This window comes from Pyrgilauda ruficollis, unplaced genomic scaffold (assembly GCF_017590135.1).
Source record: "Pyrgilauda ruficollis isolate IOZ18807 unplaced genomic scaffold, ASM1759013v1 scaffold97, whole genome shotgun sequence".
Lineage (NCBI taxonomy): Eukaryota > Metazoa > Chordata > Aves > Passeriformes > Passeridae > Pyrgilauda > Pyrgilauda ruficollis.
The window spans coordinates 921,003-938,447 of record NW_024531821.1 but is presented as its reverse complement, the minus strand read 5'-3'; the positions used below and the strand labels follow the sequence as shown (position 1 = coordinate 938,447).

The following is a 17,445-nucleotide window of genomic DNA, read 5'->3' as shown; positions in this document are numbered from 1 at the left end:
CAAAAATACATTTATTACTTCCCTCAGGACCTGCTCCCATAGTAGGCAATTAATATGTCTGAGCTGGCATTACTCAAAGCTCCTTAGGACACCCTAGACAGGAAAAAAATTCACTTCACTCTCAACAAGCTACAAGATGACTTCATGATCCTTAATTATATTTCATTACTACAAATATTTACCTCAAAAAAGTTACCAGGAAGGGACATTTGAAGTAAAATATTTCAGTAAGCAACTAAAATATTTCAGAACATCTGCGTAGTGTTTTTAATGTTTAACCATTAAAGCTTGGAATAGCAATTTAAAGTCACTTTTTTGGGGGTTTTTTTTTTTGGTTTTGTTTGCCCAGTGACAGCAACATGGAAATAATGACCTTACCACTCCTGGGAAGATTTTCTGCAGCCTGTCTGCTGCTGCCAGAGCCTTGGGCTTGCCCCCACTCAGGCAATCCTCGAACTCGTAGAGCGGCTGCCGCACGGGGTTGGAGTAGGAGATCTTTGCATTGTCCACAAAAGTGATTTTCCTCACCCCCCAGCCCTAAAGGAGAACCAAAGTTAATAAAGATGATTACAACAGCCTTGGAAAATGTTTTTGAGGAATGCCACACATTTAACGTTGAGTTTTTGTCCAAATTTTTAAGATACAAAAGTTTTTGCAATTATTCGAGGTGACTGAAATAAGGGAACAGAAAATTTGGTTGCTAAATATATATATATATATTATAAATATATACAAATAATTTGCTTGTTAAATGATAAATATAGCATTTAAGAGAAATCCCTGAAACCTTGCTGAATTCAGTGGAAAGGGGTGAACACCCCTGGAAGGAATTACCAGCACAGTTATTTCAAGTGCTTCACTGTGAATTTGGTCTTTATAGCTTGTCAATTTGTTCCAGAATCTCTTTTTTTAATATAAAGTCAAAATATTCTGCCAAGGTTCCCTTACTATCTCATGTCAGCAGAACTCGAGTTATTCATTTCCACTAGGTACAGATCTCACCTCTTCCCTGCAATTTGTAATATAACTAATGTGCATTCCGTGTATTCTGATGCAGAGAATGCAATTTGTCTCTGATGTGTCATGGCAGCTGGACAAAAAAAAATAAAGAAATACAGAATTTATGAGAAGCAGGAGATTATTTGTGAGATGAAGGATTTACCATCAAGGTCCTTGCAACACTACAGCCCAGGGTGCCAGCTCCCAGCAGCAGACACTTGGCAGCCACAATCTTCTCCAAATCCAGAGTAGGCACCAACCTCCAGCACATCAACTTCAAATTCAGATCCACGGATGATTCTGCCAACCTGTGCCATGAATAAACAACAACAAGTCTGAACCCTCCTGTGCTTTGCCAACAAAGGAATTGCTGACATTTCAGCTGAATGAGTTAATTTTGAAAATTTTTTTTAAAGAGAGAAAGAATTCAGCAGTGTAACACATAGGTAATATGGAAAATAAACAGATTAGGGCTTCTGAAAAAGTAACAATCCCAAACTAGAATTTTAGTAATGAAATTGATGCAAGGATGAAAATAAAAATGGTGTCTCAGCCAAGACTCCTGTTAAGCTGACTGCTAAGACAGATAGTTTTCCATAAATTTTTGTTTCTTTTTTAAACTAGCTGGTTTCCTGTATCCAGTTACACCTGCCCTTAACTTGAAATATTCCACTTGCCCTAAAGCATGTGGGCCCTTCTTTGTGGAAGTTTAAGAAAGAAAATGAAGTAGGAAATCTGTGTTCCAGCAAGGGGCAGATTTTTATATCCATCAGAACACAGGGTGTTAAAGCTCTCGCCAGGCCAGACCACCACAGCTCTCAGATTCCTGCAAGTTTCATTCCCTCACACATCATAAATAAAAATTTTTCAGCATCCAGAAGATTATTTGCCCAACAAGGATTTAAATGGCAATTATCAAGGCTGGCATTTTACCAACACCTGTTTGGGAAGCACTTAGATAATTGATATAAGTAAAGAAGGTCAAGAAACCTAAAGAATTAAGAACCCTGAGATGAGCTTTATTGAATATCTGTGAAGACTCTGAGAATTTCCACAAATGCTTGACAAAAATGGCTTTGCTTGATGGGCTGAACCTGAACCATCAGACCAAGAAGTTTTTCAAGGCAAGGACACATGCAGACACTCTGTAACCTCATTCTTTTCAATCCATTGCACAAACAGAATGATAAAAATTATTAAATTCACATTTCCTGAGCTCCTTCCTGTCCCACTCTGACAAACCCCAAAGGATGAACTTTCCCCCACGCTTATTTTCATTAACACCCTGAAGGTTATGGAATTCAATGAAATCCACAGGCCTGAAACACTCTGACCTACATTTCACTCAGTTTTAAATAAATGCATCCAGAATTCTCAACTAGAGTCCAAAATTGCCAAGATTTCTGCTGCAGGCAGTGCACTGCTCTGTGAAGGTCCTTACCTCCAAAAGAAAGTCCAGACAATGTCCAGTGGATGTTTTACTGCATATTCTTACATATTTCACATTTCAACTTGCTATGGCTTAAACCCAACTAAAGAAAACTATGGGAATTTAAAAGATAAAAACCAAACCTTTTTGGATCCATGCATTCACTGAGATTCACCATCCTTGGCCCCATGCCTCCCTTTTGGTTTTTCTCCCATCCAACAGCTTTTGGACAATCTGTTTGAAATATTAAAAACACACACACAAAAAACCAACCAACCAACCAACCAAAAAAAAAAACCCCAAAAACAAAAACAAAAAAAACCAAAAAAAAAAAAAAAAAATAGAGCAAGAATAAAGGAAAGAAATAATAAAAACCTTAATATCCCAGGACAGAAAATAAGACATTTTTTTGCACTTAACCCTGTTGGAAAAAACCTTATTTTAAACCTGCCAGTAAATAAGCTGTACTTTAACAACCTGCTAGACAAATTGTGCTGTTTACATCAGCTGAAAGTTCCTGGAGAATTTCTTTGCTCTCAGGTGTCCCCTGTGCTGCTTTTGCCTGTTCAGCTTCAAACCCAGCACAGAGCTGGCATCATTCCCCACCAGATCTTTAATGTCAAGCTCAGTAAATTCATAATTCAGTCAATTTTGCCAATTTCAGTCATCATTCCATGGTCCCTAGACCCCATCTGCAAATTCAGTGCAGAATTATGTATCTTAATTATACAGAATTAATTATTTTGTAACAATGAAATCTGAAGTATTTCAGAACTTTTTGCCTGAGGTAGAGAAATTTTGTTATACTGTCCTGTATCTAGAAATTGAATCTGAGATTTTGTTTTAGCATTTCAAGTCTACTGCTTTAAAATACACCTGGATGTGTCACCATGGGATTAAAGGAACAGTTCCACTCTGGGGCAGGTTTTTATCATTTTAGAAATTCTCCAGAAATTTTGCATCTCATTAAGTCACTATCACTTTTTTCCTACCTGAGGGATTGTATACAAATTCAACAGGAAAAAATGACACAAACTGCTGTTTTATTGTATTTTCTATGCTACCAGCAGGACTTTTCTTAGTTTTCAATTAGAAATAGAATTACAGGAGGAAAAAAATTTGAGAGAAAATTCTCTCTTCTTTCTTTGTTGAAAAAGGAACCATTTCCTTTAGAGACATTTAACAGAAATTCAAACAATTTAAAATCCATTTGAAACAACTTAGCATAAGCAATGATTTTGTAGCAGTAATTTATTTTGCCATGTCAGCAGTGATGAAGAAAAAAAAAAAAGGGGAAAAAAAGTTTTTAATGGCTTACCTGGGCCCAGGGGTGCCTCTGGCAGTTTGATTTCAAAGATGATGCTGTGTGAGATGTCTCTCACCCCTTGCATGGTCCTGTCTCTGAAGCAGAGCACTTCAAGCCTCTGCAGAGCACTGCCCCTGCCAGTCAAATAAAAGAAATACAGACAGACATGCAATTTCTTTAACAGAAAAGGGACTTGTTTTAACACCATTTCACACAGGTTTAGTCCTTTGCAGGTTCTGAATGAGGCTTTTTGTCTTGGTACTGGACATTGTTGTCTTTATCAGGTACAGAAAGAGAAATAATTCCTGAAGTGTAAAGAAATGACTGGTTTGGTGTGACACAGCTCCAAAGCAATGCCACTGTCAGCCTGTCCTTGCATTTATCCAGCACTGGACAAACTGCAGATTTAGAGGGATAAAAAGCAGAAAAGCACCAGAGCACACATCAGGTGACATGCTGGGACTTTGCTGCAGCACCAAGATTCTCTGAGTTCTCTATATACATAATTTTTCCTCCTTATGATTCAAACCCCCAAACAGAAAATGAGAATTTTAGTGCCTAAACTCTTCTCACACCCAAGGTTGAGTAAATGTAACACTCAAAACTATGGATGTGCAACCTAATTACAGTTTTGTTACAGAAACCCAAATTCATTCAATAAATTAAATCCTTTTTTTTCAAAACCCAGAGTGTAAAACTGTGTCTTGTCTTCTCCCCACCAAAAAAAAAAATCAAGTGGTACAAGGAGAAAACCTACTAATATCTGTTTTTTAAAGTCTGCTATTACTTGACACTAATTAATTCTATAAATTCACAGAGTATTTTGAACAAGATTTGACACAGCTGCAGGGTACTGGCAGGGTGTGGAGCTGGCATTCCCAGGTGCATGCATCCATGTGAGGATTAGGATAAACAGGAATTTGTGACTGACAGAAGTAAAAAACAGAATAATGCACAAAACCAGAATCACTCCGAGCAGATAATGTCAAGGGAAAAAACAAAATCTCAAGTGGGTGATATGAGTGAAATACCATGGAGAAAAATACCTCATTTAATATCAACCAATAAATACTCTTTGTGGGAAAGAATAAAATAGATACCATTTGTGGGCTGCCAGGATCAGGAAGTTTCTCAGTGGCCATCCTGGATACTGGGATAAATTACAAGGATCATAAACTCCAACAGTCACCTGCAAATCAAATTGTTCTACATGAGAACTCCTCCATCCACAGTCAGGCAAAGGGTAGTTGGCATTTTAAAATAAAACTGCTGGACAGGGCAGGTCTACAGACACATTTTGCATATTTATAAATATTTAATCCATGGTCACACCAGGCTTTCCTCAAGCTTTTGCCACAGCTTTGAGATTTATTCAGTTTGGCCTCTTCAGGGACACTGGATGTTCCCTGCAGTAAATGCACCTTCATTGCTTCAAAAACACAATTAGGAGGGAAGCCCAGCAACTGAAGCCTTGCTCCCAGCCCAGAATTCTGCACTGATTTTGGGATGATCAAAAAGTGACAGGGCACAGGCCAGCAAGAGAACAAATCAAAGGGAAAACAGCACAAAAATCTCTTTACAGCCACCCTCAAGACACAAGCACCGTGCCCAGCTCAGCATCAGAGCTTCAAACCATTCACAGATTAAACATTTAACTATATAAAATGACATCAAATTCTCATTACCTTTTCTCCTTGGTCTTGAAAGAAGCCATCCCACTTTTTCAGCAGGGATATCATGACAGAATTATCATGATACTTGATTAAAAAATAAGGCAGGGCTGTCACCCCCTCCTCCTGGCAGAGGTCATCGTAGGCTTTCTGCAGGGCTTGGATCTGAAAGTGCAAACACAGCTGAACCAACAGTTTTAACAATTCTGCACTGTAATATGAAAGAAACTAAAATTTGTTTATTTTTTTCCCAAAAAAATAAAAAAACCCTTCTTTTTCTTGCCGAAACATGCATTTTATTAATAATTTTGAAATTTAATGATTTGGTTCACTCAGGGGGTGGCCCTTTATAAAGGTTTTATAAAAGAGTTTCAAAACCAAAGCTGTATACATAACTACATATTGTCATTTTTATAGACAGCTTAACATATGTATCTCAAAAATAAATATAAAATATACAGCTCAGCATAATCACCTCTTCAAGAGTTGTTTGCCATATCTGCACCTAAACTGAGATAATTTAAACAATCATGGAACAAAAGGTAAACAAAAAAACGAACATGGAAATAAAAACGTGAAGGTTAAGAAAAAAGAAATTAGAGTCTACAATTAATTCAGGATGTGTTGACAAAAAATACTAAGTTTTAAAAAGCTCACAGAAATTCTCAGTACTGCAGAATTCACAATTTTTAGGATTTTGAATACCTGATTTAGTGAGAACCTGTCCCCAAGACAGACAGGCTTCTGAGTTATCTGAATTCCATCAGGGAAGCAGAGAGCAGGGTAGCAAAACCAGTAATAGAAATGGTACTTCTTTAAATCCTAAGGGGAAAAAAAAGGTAAAATTAGGTAATAAAAAGATACATCAAAATAAATTATATAATGCTAATTAAAATTAATAGTTTATGATTTGAACCATAGGAACCACAGGGGTCTTTACCTCACAATGATTTTAGAAAAATCATAAAAATACTAAAAGACTTCCATTCTCTGTATATGTTTTAATTTAAGATTTAAACAGACAATGTGTGTACAATCCTTCAGGCTTTGTTAGCTGGAACATTTAGTAAAGCTTTCAATTTATTCAACATGAAACAGCTGCTCTACTTTTACTGATATCTGTAAGGCCACCAGGTAATCTTATACATTTGTAGAAAACAATATAAAAATATATTAATGCAGCATTATTATTGATACTATTGAAATATATTGATATTATTGAAATATATTGATATTATTGAAATATACAAATACTCCTAAAAAGAAGCTACTTCACTACTTCCACTACAAGTAGGAGACACAAATTATCTGTACTCACTGCAAATGTCAGCAGCAGGAACCTATTCAAGAGCATTGGGTTCTCCAGAGCAGCTCCAGATTTGATTGATTCCCAGATCTGCCACGGATTGTAGGGACAAGAAGGAAGAAAAAGGGCAGAGAAACACCAGGAGAACATGAGAACAGCTGCAAAAATCTGTAATTCTTCTAACTACCTTTAAACTTTGGAGATAAACATTCACTGACTTTTTTTTAAACTGAATTTATTCATACCACTCTCTGCATTAAAAGGATTTTAAAGGTCAGACAAGAGGAAATTACAAGGCCACAGGAATGCAAAAAATTCCTAGTTTGGGAATGCATGAAAACTTTAATACACGAGGTAATTAATTAAAGAAATCAAGCACAGGTCAAAGTAAAGCATCTTAAATTTGACTTTCAACTCTCCCCAGGCCATGACACTAAATTAACTGGTGACAGTGCAGGCAGACCAGCCCCTCTCACCCATCTTTTTCTTGCTCTATTATCTCAGGCTTCTTGCTCCTGTGGAGCACCACATCTTTTTGTCACAGGTAAATTATGGTAATCTGAGATTTAAACCAGGCACTGCTGGTTTTTGGGTATGAACACAAATTTTAAATATTTAATCTACAGAATTCAAGTCCCTGGCAGCTCCAAGAGCATTGCAGAGCTTAAAATGTGATGGAGTTCTCCACGTAGAATCAGTTATCATCAATTAAATTAGGTTCTGCTCTTTTGTAGGGAACAGTAAAAAGCAAACACCAAACTTCCTTCTAGAATGAGCTAAATCCTGAGGCTACTCAGGACTGGAGTATCTCCAAATTTGGGGCAGAGTGTGAAGCACTTCAAGGGGTAGAAAGGATTTGGAAACACTCTGTGATTTGATTTTAAAACTCACCTCATTTGCTTCCTTGTCCAGAAGTGCTTTCTTATCACAGGATTTGAAAGTCTCAAAAGTGTTGGTGTTATACAACGTTCCAAAAGCAGGACAGCAACGTGCTGGTATTGAAGCATTCCTGGGAAAAAGAAGGAAAACTCTGGGAATTAACACAGTCAGCAGCAGCATCTATCTTTTGGTGTTAATGTCAAATATCAGATGAGGCACAGCAACAAAGTTACCATTAATTAAATAAAGTAATTAATCTTTATGAACATGGATTGGTGGAATAACAACCAGCGCAAACACACATCTCCATCATGGCTTCAAAAACACATCTGACATCTGTGTTCTCCAAGCAGAGTGACACTAAATCAAGGATTGAAGCTTTTAAATCCTGTTCAAACAAAAGCTACCTGTGACAAATGGGATTTGCACTGAGAAAAGCTAATTTCGGCTGAACTTAGATGCCAATTTTGTACTCACATAAAGAGTTAGTTAAAATTTGATGTTTAAAACACATCCCAAAGGAAAGCCAAACCAAAGATTGAGCAGCTTCTATAGTTTGTAACATCATCAGCTGGAGAAGCTGCTCTTTGCAATCAGTACTTTATTTTTGAGATAAATTAGGTAAAACCCTACAATAGTCCCTTAATTTACACATCTGATTGATTTCATTGCCTCCTTCAGCACTGCTTTCAAAACCTGGTATTTTTCCAGTCATAACAGATAACCATTTTGGAAGAAATTGCAGTGTAACAACCAGGGACTGTAAAAACTATTTGAAATCATAATTAAGCTATAAGAGAATGAGTCAAATGACTAAAAAAACCTCCCTAAAGCAAAAAACCTGAAGAAATGGGGGGTAAACATACATGCAGAAAGTGAGAGAATCTGAGAATCCACAATATTTTAAATTCAGCCAGAGGGAGTTAATTTTTTGTGACAAAGCAGTCCCTCCACTGTTATAAAGTTCATTATTTATTTATTCAGGAAAATTGCCTTTTTCTGACCCTAAAATGTACTAATACATGACAAAGATCATTGAAAATTGGTCTAAAAATGATGGTGACTGTAACAACAAAAACCTTTGGTAAAAAGGTTATTTACTTATTCTCACATAGAGTTATTTATTCTTACATAGATTTCTCTAACTAATATACCAATTTTATGCCAGGAAAGTGTCTCCACACACAAACGAAGGCAAACCAGAGCCTCTACTTACATATCAAAGGCACTAAACTCCAGTGTCAAGCGAGCTGGCAAACCCAAAGGATCACCTGGACAAAAAAGCAGCAACAAAGCTCCTTTTAAACCAAAACATTCAGGTTACTTCCACTTTTTGTTGATGTAAATGACAGCGAAACATACAAAATCCCCAGCTATTCTTTCTAGTGTTTCAGCAAACATCTGAAACACGCCAGAGGAGCGGAATACACTTAGAGGAGAGCCTGAGCTAGCAGAGCCCGGCGGGTGGGTGCTCACCGTTGTAGTAGTAGCCCTTGATGAGCTTGGGCGTCTCGTCCAGCCGGTACTGGTTGAGTTTCCTCTGGGTCAGCTCGTGCCAGAAGCCCGCGTCCAGCGCGCTGCTGAACGGAGCGAACTGCAGCGGGCACGGCCCGGCACGGCCCGGCACCGAGCGGGCAGCGGCCATGGCCCGGCGGGAGCGCGGCCCTGCGGGACACACACGGCCGGCATGGGCACGGCGACACCGGCACCGGGCACGGCACCGGGAACGGCACCGGACACGGCACCGAACACGGCACCGGGAACGGCACCGGGAACGGCACAGCCACAGGGAACGGGACACGGACACGGCACAGCCACAGGGAACGGGACACGGACACAGCACAGCCACAGGGAACGGCACCGGACACGGACACGGACACGGCACAGCCACAGGGAACGGCACCGGACACGGGCACGGGAACGGGACACCACAGCCACAGGGAACGGCACCAGACACGGCACCGGGACCGGACACGGCACAGCCACACGGGAATGGGAACGGGACACGGACACAGCACAGCCACACGGGACCGGACACGGACACAGCACAGCCACAGGGAACGGGACCGGATACGGACACGGCACCGAGACCGGACACGGCACAGCCACACGGGAATGGGAACGGGACCGGACACGGCACAGCCATACGGGAATGGGACCGAACACGGACACGGGAAGGACACAGCCACACGGGAACGGGGCTGAACACGGACCGGACACGGGAACAGCACAGCCACATGGCACCGGGACCGGCCCTGCACAGCCTCACGGGCTGACAGAGGATCTACACGGCACCGGGCCCGGACACGAACACTGACATGGGACCGGCTCCGCACCGCCACACGGTACCGACACCGAACATAGACACGGGCCATCCCCGCACACTGACATGGGACCGGCCCCGCACAGCCTCACGGCACCGGGACCCGCACAGCCACACGGGGCTGACAGAGGACCTACACAGCACCGGCACCGAACATGGGCATGGCGCCATCCCCGCACACTGACACGGAACCGGCCCCGCACAGTGACACGGGGGCAGCGCCCGCCTCATCTACGCGTGACTGCGGCCCCGGGCAGCCGGTGAGGCCCGGACACACCGACCGCGGGGGTGCAAGGGGCACTGCGGGGACGGTGCCGGGGCTGTGACCCCGCGGGGGCCGTGCCGATGGCGGTGCCCGGGGCTGTGGCAGTGCCGGTGGCGGTGCCCGTGCCCGGGGCCAGCAGGACCCGCCCGCTCCATCCCCGCTCCCCCGTACCGGCTGCGCCGCTCGCTCCGCACTTCCGGCATCCCCGGCCGGCGCACACCGGTGATGTTAGCGCGGCGGGCGCATGTGACGGGCCGGGCGGCGCGGGATGATGGCGTGCGAGGCACGGTGGGTGGGCCGGCCTCGGTCCCCATCCCCGTCCCCATCCCCATCCCCGTCCCCATCCCTGTCCCTGTCCGGCCCCGGCCCCCCCCGGTGCCGCCCTCCCTCGGTAGCATCCACGGTGGGTGGGCCGGCCCCGGTCCCCATCCCCGTCCTCATCCCCGTCCCTGTCCCTGTTCGGCCCCGGCCCCGGTCCCGGTGGGATGCGGCGGTGCCGCCCTCCCTCGGTAGCATCCCCCGCCTCGCGGCGGTCGGGCGGGCCCGTGTCCCGCAGCGCTCGGAGCCGTCCGTGTGTCCGCTGCCGTGTGCTGCTCCTACTTCCCAGGCACGCAGCAGAGCCCTCAGAAAATCTAATAATTTAATTTAATTCCATTTTAGATGGTGTAAAAATGGCCAAACGTGCACCTGCGCTGATGTTTCCCCTCCCGTGTGCGGCATATTGTAATACTGGCTCTCCGCGAGTGTTAAAATGGATTTTGTATGTGTGGTGTTGAAGTAACTTTGTTATAAAGATACAGTTTTTGTTTTTGTTGTTAAACAAGCTTGGTGAATAGCGGATGTAAGTGTGCTTGTGTTACAGTGCCTGCTGGGATGGGATAACGCCCAGTGAACACAGGATGAGGACACCTGCACAGATCTGCCAACCATCAGCACCCACCTTCTGAAGGAAATATGGACCATATTTTGAATCAAAATATGGACAGTTATGGACCAAAGCCCATAACTGGAGGTGATAAGAATGGACCAAAACCACAACCAAGGAATGTGCATGCTCTGAAAAGGTGGAACCGAGGAGGAGCCAAGCTAAACAGTTCTTGGAACATGTAAACTAGTTTGGGGGGAAGTTTACTATGTAAAAGTAACTTTTAACTGAAAAAGTTACTTTATAATTGTTTGTGAATATGTAACAGGCTGATGCAATAGAAATAGTATCTAAAGGGTGTTTCCAAACTGGCAGGTGTGCTCTTGGCTGGGTACCAAGATGCCCCCAGCCATAATAACCTTTGCTCTATGCTCCTTGTCTCCTATTGTCCTTTATTAAACTTTTTAAATGTTCATAAGAGAATGAACTTGTTTTTCACATCTCCAAGAAATCCCCAGATTCTCATTGTGTTCTCTGAAGCTCCGTGTCCTCTGACCTTGGTGGTCAACTGGAAAAGGCTGAAAACATTTTACAGGAAACCACACCTGAAATGTTCTCTCGAGCCTTGCCCCACACTGGTGGGAGGCTTCTCCATTTCTTACTGTAATTTGCTTTCCTCTACTTCCCTCACATCCAGAGCCACTGGAACTGCCTGTTCAGTGAAATAAACTCAGACATTTTCTTAGGTACTTGCTATTTTAAATAGGCACTCTTCCATTTCCCTATTTTATTGTTATCTTATAGCTATAAAATGTGGCTATCACAAATCCTCTGTCTTTGCTATTAACACAGTTACACAAAGATCATGGGTAAAATGACTTGAGATTAAAAAAATATATATATATATTAAGGCAGCTTTATTTTCCTGGGTTTAGCTGTTTGAGTGTTCTTTATTTTTACCAAAGGTTTTTATTGTTACAGTCACCATCATTTTTAGACCAATTTTCAATGATCTTGCTGAGGTTTTGTGTTAGTGTATTAGTACATTTTAAGGTCAGAAAAGGCAATTTTCATGATCAACAGGACAGATTTCTTGAAAACTCTCAGCAGCCCTTGGGTAAAAGTGTTTTTCAGCACTAATAACTGTGGCTGACTTTTATTTCCTCAGGAATCATCTAAATTACCATCCATTTTGGTCAGAATTGCTGTTGCAAATCAGAACAGAAAAAAACAATTTAATGGCTGTGAACCTCAGCAATTGTTTGTGGAAGGCCAGGGATTAGAGCATGTGTTTCAAAAGGTTCTGTTCTCTACTCCAAAAAGGTTCATTTTACTACTTGTGCAGGTGTTCCTCCTGCAGTGAAAAAGTTGTCTGAATTCTGCAGTGAATTTTGTTGGTTTTATGTTCTCTCTCTGCATTTTGCCTTATTTCTCCTAGATTTAAGTTTCCTAATTGCAGTTTTTCTTACATGAAACTTGAAACCAAACTCAATTAATTTCTGAACTTTGCATGATACACTGATATTACCTAATTTAAGTTTATTCCTTTAGCACATTTCCCCAATTAAAATGCAGATATATTACGGCTTCATTTAATATTGAATCCTTTAAATACAATTAAGAAACTGTTCAGAACATGGGAAATTCATCAGCACAACAAAAGGAATGAGAGAACTTTCTTTTTTCTTTGTAATATCAAAGCCAGCCCAGCTTTCAGTTGCACTCCAACACCTTCTTGGTCTCTTTTCCAACACTGAGTACTCAATTATTGAGTTTTTCTCCTGAAATATTTGGCAACAAAATTTATGAAATACAATTAAAAACAAAGGGTAGAAAAGGTAAACATATTTCATGTATAATCAACTATGTTCTGCAAGTTTAGAAACGGCATCACACCCTTCTGGAGCAGATGGTGACAGTATATTGAGCATGGAAATTCTTTTGGGACATAAAAAATTACTTTTTTCAGCAAAGTTAATGTACCAGTTAATATAAGCATGATATCAAAGAGATACAGTAGGATACACACTAAAACTTGACATTTGATGAGAAGTTTGTGCTTTAGAGGAAGCTATAAATAAATAGGGGAGTTTTTTTTAAACAGTTGCTAGTTCTTTCTTTGACTGTGCAAAGTACCTCCACTTGCAAATCTCACTTCACAAGCAATGTGTTTAATGGAAAGTCAAGTTGAAAGAGAAAAATGTTTTTGGCCAATGACAGAAATGTGATTTCTTCCTTTTCTGTAGGTGAATAATTTATAATCACTGAAGAAGTTTATTTGTGTCTCCATTTCTGTAATGGAAGCGGTGGTCTCGAACGGTTACAACGATGTAACAGTTCATGTGTTGACCTTGAGTTATTCAGATTCTTGACCTGAAGTTGCTCTTCAAATGAGTTAAAACTATTAAATACACATTTCCCACTTCTACTACCACTTATTTACAGATTACAGTTTGCCAAAGTCTTTTACTGTACCCTTCATTTGAAACAGGAATGTTTTGTTTGGTCAAACTCCTGAGCTGCACTTGAGCTCCAAAACCCCAGACCAGCATCAATGAATGTGAAGGATCTTTTTAAAAGTTTTCTTGAAATTCTGGTTGCAGAGAGGATAGAGGAATGGGTTTAAGGTGGAGTTGATGTAGCCCAGCCATATGGTGACCCTGTGCAGTTCTGAGAGCTGTTTGTGGTCGTGGAACGTTATCACCATGAAGAGCACGAAGTAGGGGATCCAGCAGAGCATGAAGGCTGCCATGATCACCCCCAGCTGCTTGGCTGCCTTCCTCTCCCTGTTCCCGTGCCGCTGGATGCTCCTGGAATGGCCGTGCAGGGTGTGCCAGGTTTTCCTCAGGAATGTCATTCCTCTGGAGTCCCTGCGCTCGGTCCCTCCCTGAGGGCAGCAGGGCCTGGGCTGTGCCCAGGGGGCCACCTCAGTGAAGGTGTGGTTGTCTGATGCCCCGCTGGAGTCACTGTCCTGGCAGCCAGGCTGCTCCTTATTCCCAGTTTTTTTCGTGGCACACGCCCCCCTCTTCCTTGCTTTATCCAGGCCAGGCTCAGGCTTGGCTGTGGTGAGAGAGAAACAGCTCCACTTCAGAACCTTCCCATTTCTCAGGGCCTTTGAAGCCCTGGCAGGATGGCTGAAATGAAGCTCTGCCTCCACTTTTTGGGGTTCTGGGGAGCTTTGCTTGTTTGCACCGGGGGTGTTCCCACCTAAGGTTTGCTCCTGGGGACAAGTATTTTTCTCATCCTTCATCCTGGTGTGATGTGTGGTGTTTTTTATCGTGGATGACCAGTGGGACCCATTGCTGAGCTCTCGGTGCTGGCAGTGCTGTCGAACAGCCCTGAAGATTTTGCAGTAGAACCACAGCATCAGCAGGGAGGGCAGGTAGAAGTTGAAGATGGCCGCCAGCACTTTGAACCAGGTGACTTCAAAGAACTCTGTCTCGCACTTGTTTTCCTCCACCTTCCTCTGCCCGTTGTTGGCAAAAACGTGCCAGCCCAGGATGGGGATGACCCAGGTGAAGGAGAGCAGCCAGGCCCCCAGGATGAGCAGCGAGGCTCTCATCTTGGTGCGGTACTTGAGGTACCGCAGCGGCTGCTGCACCGAGCGGTACCGGTCCATGCACAGGATGAAGAGGTTGAAAATGGAGGCCGTGCTGGCCACGTAATCCATGGAGAGCCAGAACAAGCAGGCTGCCAGCCCCAGGGGCCACTCGGGGCTCAGCAGGTCCACGATGTTCAGGGGCATCACGGCCGCCCCCACGATCAGATCGGCGATGGAGAGGCTCACGATGTACAGATTACCCACAGTCTGCAGCTTCTTCTCCCTTCTCACGGCACACAGCACTAGCATGTTCATGACAATGGTGACCAGGGAAATGCTTCCCAGGAACAGGCCGAGGAGGGCCGGGGGAGCGTTGCTGGAGGCCTCTGTTGTGTTGTTGGACATCTTTTTCACGGGCACGCGGAGTGAGAATCGGAATGGGCGTCCAGGACTTGGACCTTCAGTCATGGTTTGCACTCCCGGGTGAAAACGTGTTGGGTTGCTTGGGGATTTTTATTTCCAGAACTAGGGGAAAGAAAAAAAACCTACTCAGTCGCTGTAGTAATAAGATAATAAAGCTAATTTGTGCCTCAGCTTAGCACTGTCCCTTTTAGGGCTTTCTTAAATAACAAATTTTTACAACATTTTACATACAAGTAATTCGTGTTTTACCCCCACTAAACAATCCCAAACAGTTTTCTTAGAGCTTAATCTCTTTCTGATCCCACAATCCAAAGAAGAAATTTAATTCCTCACAGTTTTAATTCATTATATCTCATTAAACATCTGATCATGAACCGTAACATAAACTCCATATTGGCAAACCAATTTAAAATGTGCTAGTAAAAAGCAATATTAACATATTTTGCACTAAATAATTTAAACCAGCCAGTGCTTATTTGCAACCTCCGTCTAATAATTTGAGTATCCACAGTTGGCAGTCAGCAGGCAGTCATTCCAATTATAGGTAATGAGTAATCTCTTCCTACACAATTTAGGCTCACACAGATTTCAAACATTTAAAGATGCGAGGCCTATTTGAGATCAAATGCAAAATAATGGGATAATGGGATTTTTCAGGATTAATAAGCATCTTCTGCTTCCCAACTGCTAACTTCATGTATTGATCCACAGTGCAGGATTGATTAATAATATTTTACATCTTGGAGCAAATGATAACTGACAAAATTCTGCCTCCTGTCCATTGATGAAAAATGTCTGTGAGGGTGACACACATTCTGTGCCATTTCATAGCTTGCCTGAGTTTATGTTCTGGTAAATCTCTCAAAGCAATAAGGAAGGAAATTGAGACTGTGAATATATTTGCTCAAAGTATTTACACAACTATCATTGAGGTATGCATGGGATTTCTCCCCCTCATAACTCTAAACATGGCCAGAGCAACACAATGCAACAGATTGTTCAATAATCAGCATTTCCTATTGAAATTCAGTGATGCAATATTCATTTAACTTTATCCTTTTCATTCCAGTAATCAGGGTTTAAGCTCAAATGGTTTGTGCTGCCTTATGAGAGGTCAAATTCCTTCTTGCCTGGGCTTTACTCACAGGTGGGTGCTGGGAGAGGAGCTGCATCCTTGGTGCCAGCAGCATCCATAGGCAGAGGAGACAGGAGCACCCTGGGGACTGCTGTGATCCTGGATTCCTTCAGGCTCTGCCAGGACAATTCCTCTGTGGCAGCTGCTCACAGCTCACAGAGCCCTCGAGCATCTCCTGAGAACGAGGACAGAAATGGCTCTGTGGGTATTGGGGACAGAAATGGTTCCATGGATGCTGAGGACAGAAATTCTTCCTTGGATGCTGAGGACAGAAATGACTCCATGGATGCTGAGGACAGAAATTATTCCATGGATGTTGAGGACAGAAATGTCTCCATGGAAGTTAAAGCAGCATGGCTGGAAAGTGGTTACATCCCAGTCTGTGTCTTTGTCTCCAACTCTTCAGGTGTGTTTAGGTGTAGGGGCACAGCCAAGGCAAGGAGCTGATGTAAGAAGCTGGAATGACTGATCTTCACCCTCACATGCTTCCATTTAAATGTATGGCAAAATAAAGGGAGAAAAAGCAATTTTAATTGAGTCTTCAACTGGAAAAAATACCGGCAAAGAAAGCTGCCTGGTCAGACAGCTCTCCTTGGCTGCATATGGAATGCATGAACTGCATTTGGGCCTGGTCTGGGTGACCTCCAGAGATCCTTCCAGCCCTGACAGTTCTGGGATTCTGGGAATCAAACAGCAGAACACAGTAAATGGTGTTCCCTGCTTCCCAAACCTTCTCCTTGGCACTGGTGAGGTTGGATAGGGCGGGATATAGGAAACAACTTGCAGAATTGATCAGGGCTGCTCCTGCTCCAAAGCAGGTTAATGTGCCCTTTCTTCAGGAGCTACTGATGTCATTCCTTATCTCTAACTCAGTTGCCAGTAGAAGAAAGCAATAATAATGAATAAATGGGCTTTAATGTTTGCACAGTTTAATTACACTGAAACAAAGTTCACCAAGAAAAGATTTTAAAAAAACCCAAACAAAACAGCCCAAACCCTTGGATTGCTTTGTGGAAATTCTAAATCCTGACCTCACCACGAAATGCCTCCTTAATTTTTGCTGTCTGTGAAAAGCTTTTTCTACAGGGAGGCTCAGCAATCGTGATTTGCTATTGTATTGCATTTCCAAGGAGCAAGAATCTACTGGGAGATGCTAAGTGGATGCCTCAGTGCCTCTTTAGTGCAGGTGCAATCTATCGAGGCCTGACTGAGTGGGAGAAAGTTTCTAGAAACTGGCACATCTCTTGCTGGCAGATTTTAAAGAAATTACTTCTCCAAAGAGCAAAATTCTTGTTCATCAGACT

At 42.6% G+C, this 17,445-nt stretch overlaps 2 protein-coding genes and 1 long non-coding RNA gene across 3 annotated transcripts in view; 1 reads left to right on the top strand and 2 right to left on the bottom strand.

Moving 5' to 3' along the window:
* ATG7 (autophagy related 7) overlaps positions 1-10,435 on the bottom strand; it is a 78,441-nt gene extending 68,006 nt beyond the window's left edge. The window contains exons 1-12 of the mRNA XM_041489983.1: positions 10,349-10,435; positions 9,066-9,254; positions 8,806-8,860; positions 7,602-7,719; positions 6,723-6,800; positions 6,110-6,226; positions 5,420-5,569; positions 4,835-4,923; positions 3,747-3,868; positions 2,572-2,662; positions 1,163-1,307; positions 379-537 (exon numbers count right to left, since the gene is read on the bottom strand). Of these exons, the coding sequence (XP_041345917.1) occupies positions 379-537; positions 1,163-1,307; positions 2,572-2,662; positions 3,747-3,868; positions 4,835-4,923; positions 5,420-5,569; positions 6,110-6,226; positions 6,723-6,800; positions 7,602-7,719; positions 8,806-8,860; positions 9,066-9,234 (1,293 nt within the window). The 5' untranslated portion in view covers positions 9,235-9,254; positions 10,349-10,435. The remainder of the gene's footprint in view (positions 1-378; positions 538-1,162; positions 1,308-2,571; positions 2,663-3,746; positions 3,869-4,834; positions 4,924-5,419; positions 5,570-6,109; positions 6,227-6,722; positions 6,801-7,601; positions 7,720-8,805; positions 8,861-9,065; positions 9,255-10,348) is intronic.
* Positions 10,436-10,439: 4 nt separating this feature from the next.
* Positions 10,440-11,514, top strand: LOC121365630. The gene is made up of 3 exons (XR_005957041.1): positions 10,440-10,465; positions 10,838-10,937; positions 11,040-11,514. It is a non-coding gene; the product is annotated as an uncharacterized LOC121365630 (long non-coding RNA).
* Positions 11,515-12,832: 1,318 nt separating this feature from the next.
* On the bottom strand, positions 12,833-15,038 carry HRH1 (histamine receptor H1). The gene has a single exon (XM_041489976.1). The coding sequence runs from the start codon at positions 14,986-14,988 to the stop codon at positions 13,594-13,596; it is 1,395 nt and encodes a 464-aa protein (XP_041345910.1). The 5' UTR covers positions 14,989-15,038; the 3' UTR covers positions 12,833-13,593.
* Between the last annotated feature and the right edge of the window lie 2,407 nt (positions 15,039-17,445).

Coding starts and splice junctions, on each gene's coding strand:
- HRH1 (XM_041489976.1), bottom strand. CDS start 14,988: ATGTCCAACAACACAACAGAGGCCTCCAGCAACGCTCCCCCGGCCCTC.